We start from the raw sequence: 16,524 nt of genomic DNA, 5'->3' as shown, positions 1-16,524 counted from the left end.
AGGTAAGTTAGTATTGTATCTCTCTCTCTCTCTCTCTCTCACACACACACACACACACACACACACACACACACACGCACACACATATATATATATATATATATATATATATATATATATATATATATATATATATATATATATATATATATATGGGAGTTAAAAATACTGCTGACATTGTCACCAAAAGCTTTTTTATAAAATACATGCATATCTACCCTACATAGTAACAAAAGTACAGAAAACAAACATACATTTTTATTTATAAATTCAGTTAAATACGTGTATATACAAACGTACGATATTATATTTGCCCCATACCTGTAGAGATGAAGCATTTAAATTATTTTACAGTCCATAAGAATTAAATAAGTTTCTAAACAAGTTTTACAAAGTAGATTTTAATAACCTTTACCCTTGAGAAAAATTGGACGTTGCCCATCGCGTGCGTGAATAGCAATCATACATACTTGTTTCTATTAACACATTACGTATGATAATATCTCGTAACTACAACAGGCCGGGAGACCTGGAAATTGTCCAGGTCCCAATTTTTCATCATACGATCTGGAAATGATCTCAACTGACCGAGAGTTAGGCTGAAAGATATGTGTTGTGATAGACCGACAACAGCGATAGAAATGGTATCACTTACATCAGTAACAGTAGTAGTGATTGTTGTTGTTGCATTAGTGGTGATGATGATGTTGATTGTGGTACTAGGAGTGATGCTACTATACTATTCGCATACTTTCCCGTTTCTTTGTACCTTCATATCAACTTTAAAAACATACGGTATTAAGGATTTTTTTTAGAAAAACACAAAATTTAGTCATTTCATTTATCAATTTCTAATTTCTATCCTGATCGTCGCCATGCGGTCCCAAACACTGTCAACTTCTTGGAATTTCGAATAAAACCGGAGTAATACGGTCGCCATATATATATATATATATATATATATATATATATATATATATATATATATATATATATATATATATATATATATATAATTTGACCTTATATTCTACTTTATTACTCTATTCAAACATGGTGCACAATTTATATCTGCTAATCTGAAACATTAGATACATCTGAATATCCATATTACTTTAATATTGTCCATTACGTATTCTAAAATGTAACAAATGACTACAGTATTATACAAATCTGCAATATAAGGAATTATACTTGTCATGTGAACAATATTTCTTCGTGGAGGTTTTCCCCGTAATTGTATTGAAGTAAAGGTCTTCCCGTCATGCTATTAAAGTGGAAGTTTTCCAATGATACTAATGAATTGGAGGTTGTCCCTTGATACTATAGAAGTGATGGTTTTCCCTTGATACTATAGAAGTGGAGGTTTTCGCTTTATACTATAGAAGTGGTGGGTTTCCATTGATACTATAGAAATGGTGGTTTTCCCTTGACACTATTGAAGTACAGGTTTGTCTTGATACTAAAGTGGAAGTTTTCACATGATGCTATTGAAGTGGAGGTTTCCCTTGATACTATAGAATTGGAGATTTCCCCTTGATACTATAGAAGTGGAGGTTTGTTCTTGATACTATAAAGTGGTGGGTTTCCATTGATACTATAGAGGTGAAGGTTTTCCCTTGATGCTATCGAAGTGGAGGTTTTCCCTTGACACTATAGAAGTGGAGGTTTTCCCTTGATACTATAGAAGTGGAGGTTTTCCTTTGATACTATAGAAGTGGAGGTTTTCCCTTGATGCTATAGAAGTGGAGGTTTTCCCTTGACACTATAGAAGTGGAGGTTTTCCCTTGATACTATAGAAGTGGAGGTTTTCCTTTGATACTATAGAAGTGGAGGTTTTCCCTTGATGCTATAGAAGTGGAGGTTTTCCCTTGACACTATAGAAGTGGAGGTTTTCCCTTGATACTATAGAAGTGGAGGTTTTCCCGTGATACTATAGAAGTGGAGGTTTTCCCTTGATGTTATTTAGTGAAAAGCAAACCGAAATGCATATAATGAAACTGTGCCAGAGTTAAGATTTCTATAATCAATAGCAAGCTGATAAAATCATCGAATAATAATAATAATAATAATGAAAATTCAATCCTTTAAACGTTCAGCGTGTACATTTGGTAACTGGCTGTACATTCAGTTACGATCCACCTTGCTGCTTGAAAAATTTCTTCCGTCCATTTTCTTTTGTAGTGGTTTCCAGGACACGTTTTAGTAACCAACTTGTGTGACATATTTTCAGGACACGTAGCAAACAAATGAGTCAGTCAGATCTATCGCTCGTCAACGATTACTTCTTGGTACTCTATACTTGACTTTCTCTATCAGTTTCGTTTTGTTAAAAACTTTTCAGAGTCAGTTTTCCTATCACCACGTCTTTGACAGCATCGTATAGCGATCTCCAATTTAGGCTGTCTTTCGGTGAAAAGTGCTCGATAAATCCGAACTGCAATTTAAATCAAAATAATCATAAGACACCATTCAATTCAAGATGGTTGTATAATTATATTAAAAAGATTTGTTTCCTAGAAATTAGATTAGACATATGGGAAATGTTCTGCCTGTTAACCTCGACCAATGGTATCTGCATGATAAACGAAGTCCTATAGTGCAAGATGTATGCATGCATCTGATTAGGTCATTTACTTGGTTAATTGGATAAACTAAAAGTGTAATTGTGAATGTTTTGTATGTGCGTGTGTGTCTATGTTTTCTTGTGGTTTGTACTAAACACTATCCCTTGATTTAAGGAGATAAATACTAAAGAAAAATTGCAAAACATTTTTTTTTTTAAAAACACAACCTCTATCCAGTACGCTAATCTCCTGAGACAGTGACGAGACAGTGTGAACTATTTTTACATTATTGTAAGAGTAATTATGTACATGAAACATATGTGCATACTTCATGCACATCAACCATCGATCGAACGCAGAATATTCATGGGGTTTTCATTTGTTTGATCAGGGTAGTGGACTCTACATGTACGGTTCATTGAGTTTCTCTTCTGAATCTAGAAAACTTATTTTCTTTCAAACCAGTCAACGTTTTCCTTTACCATCTAATTCGTATAAACTGTTTTCATGTGGTTTCTTAGCAACACAAAAACACGGAAGTTACTGTTCGTGTATTTGTTTAGTACTGTATGCAATATATGCATTTCTTGCACCATGAATCGCTGTAACTTTACTCCAATGCGTTCGTCGTTCGCAGATACTAAAGTATGCACTTTACAGCTACGAACAAGACCGATTAAGGTTGCAGATTCATTTAAATATACCCCTTTAGAACCAATACGTAGTATAACATACAAAGACAGACAGAAATATCGCAATACTCGCCGGTAAATCGAGTCCAACTGCAAACGACATAGATCCTGATCTGCCGCAGCATAAGGAACCTGCAGACCAGGGTTTATGTTGTTTGTTCTACTGTTTACTCCTAACATACTAGAAAGACCCAGATCTGCCGGCGCATTATGAGACGGCAGATCTGGGTCTTTCTAGTCTACAGTTTGGCTCGTCCTATAAGCGAGTATATACGGTATGAATTGATTGACAGATATGAACCATGCATATTTTTCATAACTGTGTTCAGCTTACCCAACCTCCGTTTTTGTTCATCCACTCCTGAACAAATCTGCATACGAATTCACAAGTCCACTCTACAATGTAAGAAATCATTTTCGCGTCACTCCTTCTATAACATTCCACTGACATTATCCGAGCAAAAACTAAAACAGCTACAACTTTACTCCAGTGCATTACTCCCTCACAGATGGAAGAATATGCGACATAGATGTTCTCCTGGGTAATATGCAGGTCATGGCATATTGACAAAATCTGTTGAAATCTCTGGGGATCGTGGTGATGGAATTCTTTACATAGTCTCAAGGCGGTTTCTATGACCCTTGATCCTTCGGCAGATATTCTTGTCTGATACTCCATCAATGGCGCACACTTTTCCTCTACTAGTCCATTATTTATACACAACACAAGAACGTTGCGAAAAGAGGTACAGTCCTCCATTTCCAGCAATTTGTTTTACTTAAACTGATATACTCAATACTGACCCTCAAGCCTGTCGAATAGCTCAACCCACGTACATAACATCATACAATACGTGTAGTTATTTTTAGGCAACCTTTTTTTTTTATTGCGAACTACGTGAATGAATGATAAATTATTGATCCGTGGTTTCACAATCTACAAAATTCCATTCAGAAATACCAGGATCATAGAAGAAAGTTATTACACTTCAAAAATAGTATCCTTTGAAATATAATTTTGTTGAGACTATGAAGATAGCGTGCTCGGAAAGTAGTCGTATTGCAGGGCCGGATCAGATCAAGTGGGGGGGGGAACAAAATTTCACAAGAGCCCTGTCTTTCCTCGAAAGGGCACCAAAGCAAAAGTCTATGTGTATGTTTACTCAAAGTCCACAAAATAAAAAGATGTTGACAAGTGACTGTGTACGGGGGGGGGGGTGCATTTTGTAGCCTGAGGGGTCCGAAAACCCAGCCACCACCCCGTTCCAATTCGGCCCTATTATTGTATAGATAAAGCCTGTTCTAAGATTTTATTCTTTGAAGGAATAATAACACACTGATCTCTATACACGGTTGCAACGTTTGCGAAAAATAGGTAACAAAACAAAATATGGTTAACATTTTGAGTACTGATTGAATAGTACAGTACTGATAATTTCACGATAGATTGGTAAATGAAGTGACGCAACAGTTAATAAACTGTCTTAAAATTATAATTATTACTTGGAGTCAGTTTGATATAAGCAGACCACTGCGATGAGAAAAAAATAATAGTTATCAATATTAGCTATCACTAAATCTAAATTAGTATGGAAAATATATGCCGCTGAAATATTTACCTATCCCTAAATCATGGCCTAAATTATACTCATCGAACACAACTTCAATCTCTTTTTGCATACCTTCGAATCCTACCCAGCAAAATATATTAACTTAATAACTGAAGTCTGACAATTGATATTTAAAATTATCAATATGACAGTTTGCAATGCGCACGCCTAACCCATTTGTAATGCGCACGTGTAACCCAACATTGAAATGCAAGTGAACAGCTACATTGTCTTGACTGATCTCTATATGACATTCCCTCGTATTTCTGTGACCTGAGCCGACGATATGGGCATTCGTATCTCTGTCATACTTGTTTTTTGATTATGATGTACCCGAGAAAACTTAAGTGATGACTCAAGAGATTATCCGAATGTGATGGATAGCTCAATAGATAGATAAAGCACGTTTCATTGGTATTGCAGCATTCATTATATTCATTGAAAAAGAATCATTCAAAATTCCATTGCAGCTTAGCATGCTATCAAAATCTAAGTCCCAGTTTCATGAATGGAATAACTTTGCGGTCTGCATATGAGTCATACCAAAAATCCCAGACCGTAGTGTGATAAATTTGGATGAGATATTTGTGTCAGGTTTTCACATCAAGCTATAGATATAGCACAATAAATATGTAATTCAAAAATACCCATTAAGCCTTAGATACAACTCGTTGGTTAACACACTCTGGAAACAATCAGTTGAAGAGTTCATATTTATTATCGATTTACAGGCATAAGAGGTATACATCCGCAAGTTATCGGAAGAATTGAAACCCAGTTGTTTCTGTCGGTATTTCTGAAGGTAATGGAAACTGCACCTAACTGCTTCATGTTACCGGTTCAAAATTCCAATCTGGTTCGACCTCATGTGCCATGAATACATATATCAATATGATCTCAGACGAATTAACAATGTCTGTCAGAACTTGTCACTAAAATATTATCGTTAATGCTATACCGTGTAAACTTTAATGGATATCAACTGAATGTGACATTATGTTATACATTACCACGATATCAGAGAGAATCAGACACTTTCGATAAGGACGAGTCTTCTAACATGATTTCACGCATTAATGTCTGATTCACGAAAATGTTCAAATTTACGTTCTACAGTCCCACATTTCTAATTAGCTTTCAACTATATGTAATGATCAGATTTCTCTCAACAACAAGAACCTGCTGTAAAGTTTAGCTAGTTTTGTCTACATTTCAAAGTCTTGCAGCCATGTTTTGCATGTAGCATGTACCAAATTTTGTTGAAAACGCTCTGTGATGCAAAATCCCTGCCCCACCCCCCACCACAATGACGTCCCTGGCGTCAAAACGCAATGCTCTTCTGGGTATAATAAAATAGGTCAAACGCAAAGCGGTTGGCGACAGCCACTTTCGAAATGCAATTAAACAATCAGAAGTAATTATATAGCGTGAACCACACAATCATGCGATTCACTCAGTGCAAGTAAACATTTTCTTGTTTTGGAAAGATCTTTGTGGCATGCTTTAGTAGGTTGAAGACACTCGGCAGACTAGAAAGAACAACCAACTTCAAGATAAAACGTATTCTGTCCAGTGGGCCACGTCTTCATCGTGGTATTAAAGTCTCCCTTGACATGGGCGTCTTCTTTACAATAATCATAAGTGAGGAAACCGAAGAGTATTTTACAAGCAAGCCAGTCCGCATTTTCGTATATAGGCTACAGCAATTTTACAGCAGATGCAAATTCGGGGGAGGGGGAATGCCCTCCCCTGCCACTCCCACCTCGGAATTTGCATGTGCTGTAAAATTGATGTAGCCTATATACGAAAATTAACAAGCGCGTCAAGCTTTGCCCCCTCCTGAATCAAATTACCCCCATCAAGTGTTGACCCCCCCCCCCTTCGAAAAAGTTGAAATGACGTCCCTGTCTGACGCATGAGGCCTGAAACAAGTCATTATTGTAGCAGATGTTGATTTGACCTAGTCCGTCCACTAGTTTTCGCAACTAGCTTTGTTAAATCAACATTGAACTCGATCCTTGCTTCTGGATTTTTGTACAGGGCTGCGATGGCATTAATGATTATTTCATGTTCCTCTAAATAAGCATCTTTGATATAAAGAATAGCCTTTGACATTATAGAACTTAAAAAAAGATGTTAGGTACAAGTGAAGACGTGAAGCCTGTGTACAATCAAGTGGAGAATGCTCAAATGCACTTATCCACGAAAGTATACCAGAAAATATCATATCAAGAAATAGCTGGGACAACCTGTCGTGTGACATCCTTAGAAATTTTATGACGCTCGATCTTCCAGGAAGACAAAAGTTCATAATATTCGTCTACATCTTCCAGAAAATATTTTTAAGGATGGGTCTTCCAGAAAAGACTGCCCATGTGCAAACTAATGGCCAGTCAAAAATATAGCTGTATAGGACAGAATTATATCTCACGATCTGCCATAAATAGCACTATTATTACGGTGAAGACATCTTTCGTTCGGTTTGCGGTGTAACCTTTCTCTTACCATTTTCTATCTTATAAAACCTCGCCCAGTCACCTGCACTGAACTTCTGTCTAAAAACAGTTTGCTGGCAACGTCCTCCAATTTCGATTGTCACAAGTTTTGCGGGGGCGTCTTCCCAATGCTTATGTGGTTCGTAGTGTTGTACTTGCTTACTAGCAACTGCAAAACATCTACGTACTTATTCGTCTGCTTTTTTGTAAAATGCTTTCACATCGCATTTAATGTACGATTGAATCGTTCAACAACCACTGCATTGTCTTTATTGAACGTTGAATATCTTATTTTGCTCGAGACAGTTTTCAAATTTTTTATTGAACTCGCCACAAAGATCGACCCAAAATTCGTTGGTTTGCATGATCTTGTAGCTATTTCAAAGGTGTCTCCGATAGCCGTTTCAGTTTCTCTTTTAAGCGGCAGGCTCCATGCATATTTCCTAGAAACATCAAAATATTCTACGGGTACTTAGCACCACCATTACCCATGGAATTTTCTTCGGGATCTATTAGATAAGCAGAAAAACTGTTATCAATGCCATTGACAACCACTTAGCGTCAAAGATAACGTTTTTGTACTGGCTGTTGCAAGTCATCTTCTAATACTGTTCCAGGATTATACTTTAATCCTATCGAATGTCTGACGAAAGTTATGTACAATCGTTCTCTAACTCTCTTTGGCCTTATTGCTGCTAACTCATCTAAAATAATCTTGTCTCACCTATGTCTTTCCTTTGGAACATCTCTGTAACAAATGGCATGCCTCATAGCCGTGGTATCTACGTGGATATAGGGTTCTTAACCAGGCAGCGGTTAATCAGTAGCTTCCAGCTCCTCATGCAGAGGATTATATGGACCAGTGTACTTGCATCTTTGCAAAGTTCAACCGCCCTTTGGTTTTAGAAGTCGTCCAATATCCTAGTGTAGGTCAAGGTCTCTCCTATAAATTCTACGTCCTTAATAGAGGTTGCAGTGTCCAACTATCACATTGTCTTGAATGCAAATATCAATACATGCATGCATCGATACAAAGCCAAAATGCAAAAAAATAATCTGGGTGTCTAAGACAACTGCAGGCTTGCAGGTTTCAATGCAGCCGCGTGAGATAGTAAATTTAACGAATCTTTACTTTCTTTTGCTGCAAACAGGTGTGAGTAAACATAGAATTCTTCACTCTTTGCGGCCATAATTTGTAACTTCTTTGTTGGCTGAAGGATTACGTAAAGTTTATGACAGTGACAGTCGGCTAAAGACTTCGTGAGGCCAACAGCCGATGACCGGCTATGTCTTTATTTAGTAATTGGACGGTTGAGTCAGCTAGTCGCTTCAGAGGGATTTTAGCTCTTTGTGCCGGATTTCTCCGCTCACAGTTATGTGTAAAAAGATATGGGCTCAAGCACCGCCGTACATCAAATGAGGTGTACCAAGCAATCGGAATAATAGGAATTTAAAAATCGGAGCCAATCTCTCAGACAGATAAAGGGATTACCGGTGTAAACATTAATCAGTGGTTTCCTGACCTTTGAGAAGGCTGGAGTGTTGCTGAAATACATTGAAGTATCAAATAAGATTTTGGAAGAAAGACCACTCTAAGCGAGCGAGACTCGTAAAAAGGGGTAGAGAAATTGAACTGGGAAAGACAGAGGAAGCTTCTACAGGTAGGAAAGATCTCTGTCGAATATTTGTGTTGATTTGCGTAAACAGGAATTTAATAGCTTGTGAATAATAACGTATATCTAATTTATTAGGACACGGAACACAACATATCGTAGAATTATTAGAGAATAGCACATTATAGTGTATATTTGAATGTATTACAAAATGGAATTGGGATGTGTATTTACATTTATCAGTGTGTAGATTAAGAATTATGCGAAGTAGACACGCTGGATTTGTATGCATTGGTATTTACATATTGCTATATAACATTCTATAATTTGTAGGACACAAGCAATATGAACTATTACCGTAACAATGATAGACTGCTGTGTCAGAAAATAGCATTTAGACGGTGTGTGAGCGTGTTACGGAACTTCGTAAGTAATACTATTTGTGTGTAAGACAAGGTGTGTGTGAAATGAGGAGCCGTTAGTGTGTGAGAAGAACCTGGTAAAGTATTCGCCATTCGTCTAATGGGAAGTCCGCGAGTGGTAGATTACGGAGATTAGTACAAAGGGAACAGTATGTACATCCCTTATATTTTCTACAGGAAGCTCCAAGGGTGCATGCAAGAGACGGCAATGAAATCCCAAGAGATAGAATGAGAAAGTACAAGCGTCAGTACAGAAGGAGTGCAGAAAGAAAGAGTACAAAACGTAGCACAGAAATGTTGCAGGAGAAAGGAGAAATAGTACAAGAAGTGGCACAGGAGGAGAGCAGGTGGGAAGAAGAATGGAGAATAGAAAAAGAGGGAAACGAACTCAGATGAGTACAAGATACTACTCATTTAAACGGAACTCTCTCACATTGGGACGTGAACTCTCATGTGGTGAAATAAAGAAAGGCATTTGTTAACAGGCCAATTAATGTATTAATTTATTAGTGAATTATAATTGGAAGATTAATATCAAGAAATTACTTGAATAGTTTATGTATTATTAGTATTTATTCGATCGTTATATATTTTACCTTTAGTTGTTCATGTACTTAGGCTGTCAGCACTGCTTACTGGGGGCTCGTGAGCCATTCAAAATTTAAATGTTCACCTTTCTGCCATATTAGTCCTAATACTGTAAAGGGGATGTGACACAGGAGTCACATTTTTAGTTTGCTATCCGTATTCTTTTTGCACCATAAATACAACGAGGCTATCATTATGCTGAACGTTTAGACAAAACACGCCCTGTTATTGGCATTCAGATACATAGTAGCTTGCTGTCAACTTGTAATCAAAACGCGCTCTAAAACTCGAGTGGGATGAGGGTTAAATTCTAGTCAGACGTCTAACGTAATTTTTCTTTATCTCGTGACCTGATATTATGAATACAATAAAGCCGAGCTATCCGCACGCTGTATCTGAGTAAATTATAAGCACATCCGCGTCCTGCACTGGAAGTATATTGTCGATGGCATCGGAAAGTGGCAAACCAAAAGAGTCAAGTTTTCTACAACATCGCTGTCTAGTTTGTTAACCATCGCTACCCACTGTGTTTTAGAACTATAACAATAATTCTCGATGATGATGATAATGATAATGATGATGACGCGGCGTTCCTCATCCCTCAATTGTTTTGCGGGTAACCCATCATTGGAAAACACCGCGAAACAGTTCTATGTTCTTGAGCACCTTTTCGATATCAACATTGGCTAGGAGTGTTGGTAAGGCTCCATCAGTGTGATCTAATTGTTTTGCAGATTAGAACGTTTTGCTTTGTTAAAATTTTGGTAAATGCTAGAGAATACCGTCGATTATGTTGACGTTTTCCAGGTCATTTTGATGTGCTGCTGAAATCGATTGTTCCTGGGATGGCCTCAGAACGACTTTTGCGTTCATATAACTCATTATAATAATCATTTTAGACAATAACAGCCTCTTTAGAGATATTGTCTACTATTGACTGACACAGCAATACGGGTCAGCGCCATGTTGTAAAATACATGTCATCCAAACGATAGCTTCTTAAAAATAAATTGGCCGGGATCAACACCATCTGCTTGATGCCTATGTGTATTAGGATCCGCTCTTTCCAACACCATCGTGTGCTTAACCCTTCTAAAAACGGTATCAATATCACGGCAAAAAACCAAAAATAGAGCTTAGTGGCAAGAGCATGCAAACTTAACGGTGGTCGTTAGTGAGGTCACTCCTTAATGCAAAACCGAGATTATAGTTTCCACTTTCATTGCCAGAAGCAGCACATATGCTTGGTATAACCTCTGCACGCCAAACCCAGCAGTAATATCATCAACAATCAACTAAACACCTTGCTAATAAGTGTTGCTTACTGCTGCACTCTTTACCAAAACATAATTTGTCTACAATAAACTATCTCGCATTTGCAACGACAAATATGCTGGATAATTAATTTTCTATACTGATGATATTGACGATAATGTAAATCCTTTCTCTTATAATAAACGAATAAATTAATCTACTTTTAAGTACACAAGATATGTTCATCAAAATACCTTCCGAGAACAATTGTCCATTTTAGTTTACAAATACTTTATTACGTTTAAAAAATGACAACAAAAAAGACATAAGGCTTATACGCAATCGCTTGAACTAGAATTTTGCTATTTATTATGCAAGTGCAAGCAGAAGTACACAATCCAGTTATACACATCTGTATAAAAATATGAGAGCGAGAGAATGACGGAGAACTGGTGGTCAGTTGTGAGGAATAACGTTATATTTGCGGATCGCATCTCTAAATAGACAATGACATGTTCACCAATGATAAATATACACGGAAGCAACAGTACCTGAGACTTTGCTCAGTTTGTGGATCAGTATATATTGTGCTGTTTATTACAATTTTCTGCATTTTCATTTCATGGGAATCGCTTGCACGTTTTAAAATGATATAATACTGGTCAATGTAAAGTGACTTTAAATAATATTGATAAATTTGGTTCCATGTAGTATCAGTAGCTGGCATTAAATTTTATGTTAAATTTAATATTTCTGTGGAGTCTGTTCATATTTCAATATTTTATTAATATGCAAGGAAATTTAAGTCAGAATATTAAAATTAAAAATGTATGGAGCAGAAAAAGTAGTTTCCATTATATATGTATATACTGAGATGGGAATCATTTAAATGTAAATATACTGTAAACCAATATGTAGGTTATGTCTTTTTCTATACTGGATTTTCATCGGTTTCAAAATTTATATTGTTTCGTTATTGCTTATTGTTATATATTATGAAAAAAACCAAACAAATTAGCAAACTTGTTATTCGGAATACAATCTGGAAATATTGTTGGAGTTTTTCTTCGAAATATTTGCAAAACCCAAAAGTAATTAAAGCTGTCCCTTTCAATAACTTTTTTCCTGGACAACTGGAGGGAATGGTGGAATGAAAATGATGCTGAAATTTCCTCATTTTTTAAAAAATAATATCAAAATTACCCTGTAAAGTAAAAATAAAGTGTCTATCCGTAACGTAAGTTAAATGCATGGATATAGATATGATACTATATTTTACCCACAAATTGTTTGCAGTCCATAAGAATGAAATCAGTTTCTATGTAAGTGTAGCTGTTTACAAGGTAGATTCTAATGACCTTTATGCTCGGGAAAATTAGACATTCCGTGTCTCGTGCATGGAAAACAATCGACATACTAGTTTCTTTTAACACTCGCGACAATACAATGTTCCCACTTCTTATGTGAAATATTGCCGTATATCTACTAAAAAAAAACGGTAGATATTCTCCATACAAATTATTGATCCGTGAATTTCAAATATTTTACAATGTACAAAATTCCATTTAGAAATATCAGGATCGTAGAAGAAAGTTATTACACTTCAAAAATATTATCCTTTGAAATATAATTTTGTTGAGACTATGAAGATAGCGTGCTCGGAAATTATTCGTATTGCAGAGCCGGATCAGGTCAAGTGTGTGTTGGGGGGGACAAAATTTCAGAAGAGCCCTGTCTTTCCTCGAAAGGGCACTAAAGCAAAAGTCTATGTGTATGTTTACTCAAAGTCCGCAGAATACCGAATAAACGTGCGCAAGAATAAAAAGATGTTGATGGGTGACTGTGTACGGGAGGGGGCAATTTTTAGCCTGAGGGATCCGAAAACCCAGCCACCACCCCGTTCCAATTCAGCCCAATTATTGTATAGATAAAACATGTTCTAAGTTTTTATTCTTTGAAGGTTGCAACGTTTGCGAAAAATAGGTAACAAACAAAATATGGTTTACCTTTTGAGTACTGATTGAACAGTATTGATAATTTCACGATTGTTGTGGGGTTTAACGCCATTTTTCAGCATGATAGGCTATACATGGCGGCCAGTCTTAATGGTGGAGGAAGAACCCGGAAAACCCCGGAAAGAACCACCGACCCACGAGAAGCTTCTGGCAGGCTTTCTCACATGCCCACATTGGCTGAATCTTAGACTCGAACCGCCGCAGACAGAGGTGAGATGGCAGTGATCCGTAACGAAGAGCGCTTTAGACCACTCGGCCACTCGGGGCCCCCTATAATAATTTCACGATAGACTGACCAATGAAGTGACGCAACAGTTAATAAACTGTCTTAAAATTATAATTATTACTTGGAGTCAATTTGATATAAGCAGACTACTGCGATGAGAAAAAATAATAGTTGTCAATATTAGCTATCACTAAATCTAAGAATAATAATTGTCAATATTAGCTATCACTAAATCTAAGAATAATAGTTGTCAATATTAGCTATCACTAAATCTAAATTAGTGTGCCGCTGAAATATTTACCTATCCCTAAATCATGACATAAATTCTACTCATCGAACACAAGTTTCGTCTCTTTTTGCATAACTTCGAATCTTACCCAGCAAAATATATTGACTTAATAACTGAAGTCTGACAGCTGATATTTAAAATTATGAATATGACAGTTTGCAATGCGCACGCCTAATCCATTTGTAATGCGCACGTCTAACCCAACATTGAAATGCAAGTGAACAGCTACAATGTCTTGATTGATCTCCAGATGTTGTTGTTGTTGTTATAGGGTTTAACGCCATTTTTCAGCACACGATAGGCTATACATGGCGTCCAGTATTAATGGTAGAGGAAGAATCCGGGAAAACCCCGGGAAGAACCACCGACCCACGAGAAGCTACTGGCAAGCTTTCTCACATACCCACATTAGCCGGATCCGAGACTCGAACCCACGCAGACAGGTGAGATGGCAGTGATCCGTAACGGAAAGCGCTTTAGACCACTCGGCCACTCGGGGCCCCGATCTCCAGATGACATTCCCTCGTATTTCTGTGACCTGAGTCGTCGATATGGGCATTCGTATCTCTAACTGTAAAACTTGTTTTTTGATTATGATGTACCCGAGAAAACTTAAGTGATGACTCAAGAGATTATCCGAATGTGATGGATAGCTCAATAGATAGATAAAGCACGTTTCACTGATATTGCGGCATTCATTATATCCACTGAAAAAGAATCATTCAAAATTCCATTGCAGCTTAGCATGCTATCAAAATCTAAGTCCCAGTTTCATGAATGGAATAACTTTGCGGTCTGCATATGAGTCATACCAAAAATCCCAGACCGTAGTGTGATAAATTTGGATGAGATATTTGTGTCAGGTTTTCACATCAAGCTATAGATATAGCACAATAAATATGTAATTCAAAAATACCCATTAAGTCTTAGATACAACTCGTTGGTTAACACACTCTGGAAACAATCAGTTGAAGAGTTCATATTCATTATCGATTTATAGGCATAAGAGGTATTCTTCCGCAAGTTATCGGAAGAATTGAAACCCAGTTGTTTCTGTCGGTATTTCTGAAGGTAATGGAAACTGTACCTAACTGCTCCATGTTACCGGTTCAAAATTCCAATCTGGTTCGACCTCATGTGCCATGAATACATATATCAATACGATCTCGGACGAATTAACAATGTCTGTCAGAACTTGTCACTAAAATATTATCGTTAATGCTATACCGTGTAAACTTTAATGGATATCAACTGAATGTGACATTACGTTATATATTACCACGAGATCAGAGAGAATCAGACACTTTAGATAAGGACGAGTATATATTACCACGATATCAGAGAGAATCAGACACTTTCGATAAGTACGAGTCCTCTAACGTGATTTCACGCATCAATGTCTGATTCACCAAAATGTTCAAATTTACGTTCTACAGTCCCACATTTCTAATTAGCTTTCAGCTATATGTAATGATCAGATTCATCTCAACAACAAGAACCTGCTGTAAAGTTTAGCTAGTTTTGTCTACATTTCAAAGTCTTGTAGCCATGTTTTGCATGTAGCATGTACCAAATTTTGTTGAAAATGCTCTGTGATATAGATCATGTAAGCTGTGGAAACAGACGAGTAACGATGTTAGTAATCAACCTTCCTTGACTGCTGTGACAGAGTCATGGCACTTTACCTTCTTAATAAAGAAGTTGTGTTTTATGCAAGATATCGCTTAAAGCAGGTTACCACATATCAGCATAACTTCTCAGTACACTTAACTAGAGCGAAGAACCCATTTCATCTTGATGCACCAACTACACGGAACAGTGTGTGGTCATTCAGTGCATCATTAATAAGACAGTAACTTGGACCTCATCATGTATCGAGTAACTTCTGCATTGATATTTACAGGGTGTTATTAAGACAGTAACTTGGACCTTATCATGTATCGAGAGACTTCTGCATGCATATTTACAGGGTGTTATTAAGACAGTAACTTGGACCTTATCATGTATCGAGAGACTTCTGCATGCATATTTACAGGGTGTTATTAAGACAGTAACTTGGACCTTATCATGTATCGAGAGACTTCTGCATGCATATTTACAGGGTGTTATTAAGACAGTAACTTGGACCTTATCATGTATCGAGAGACTTCTGCATGCATATTTACAGGGTGTTATTAAGACAGTAACTTGGACCTTATCATGTATCGAGTGACTTCTGCATGCATATTTACAGGGTGTTATTAAGACAGTAACTTGGACCTTATCATGTATCGAGTCACTTCTGCATGCATATTTACAGGGTGTTATTAAGACAGTAACTTGGACCTTATCATGTATCGAGAGACTTCTGCATGCATATTTGCAGGGTGTTATAAAGACAGTAACTTGGACCGTATCATGTATCGAGTGACTTCTGCATGAATATTTACAAGGTGTTATTAAGACAGTAACTTGGACCTTATCCTGTCTCGAGTGACTTTTTCATGTGTCTTTGAAAACATCAACATACTATATAGAAATTGATTTCCAAAATAATAATATACACAACATTTGTTTCTTACATTGCTTATTCTTGATATCTTTGAAAAGTACAATGGATAAATATTGCTCTCATTGATACCAAAAGCGTTGACAGACATATTATTCTGCCGCTCAAATTTTTGCACGTCGATTATCGTATTCCTGTAAGGTCTACCTTGTCTTAACTTTGTGCCTTCCTACGTAGTTGGGATCCTTGGCTGCAGAATACTTGG

At 36.9% G+C, this 16,524-nt stretch overlaps 1 protein-coding gene across 2 annotated transcripts in view; it reads right to left on the bottom strand.

The window, feature by feature from the left end:
* Positions 1-242: 242 nt before the first annotated feature.
* LOC149779640 (apoptosis regulator R11-like) overlaps positions 243-16,524 on the bottom strand; it is a 104,663-nt gene continuing 88,381 nt past the window's right edge. Inside the window, exons 1-2 of one of the 2 annotated variants that reach the window (XM_089940449.1) lie at positions 3,594-6,097; positions 243-2,437 (exon numbers count right to left, since the gene is read on the bottom strand). In XM_089940449.1, the coding sequence (XP_089796575.1) occupies positions 2,330-2,437; positions 3,594-4,019 (534 nt within the window). In that variant the 5' untranslated portion in view covers positions 4,020-6,097 and the 3' untranslated portion in view covers positions 243-2,329. Of the gene's footprint in view, positions 2,438-3,593; positions 6,098-16,524 lie in introns of those variants that run through there. The other variant, XM_089940450.1, reaches the window with a different exon arrangement.

The sequence above is a fragment of the Sinohyriopsis cumingii genome, chromosome 17 (assembly GCF_028554795.1).
Source record: "Sinohyriopsis cumingii isolate HCF-2022 chromosome 17, ASM2855479v2, whole genome shotgun sequence".
Taxonomy (NCBI): Eukaryota; Metazoa; Mollusca; class Bivalvia; order Unionida; family Unionidae; genus Sinohyriopsis; species Sinohyriopsis cumingii.
The sequence above is the reverse complement of the archived record's forward strand: the minus strand, read 5'-3'. Positions and strand labels throughout refer to the sequence as shown.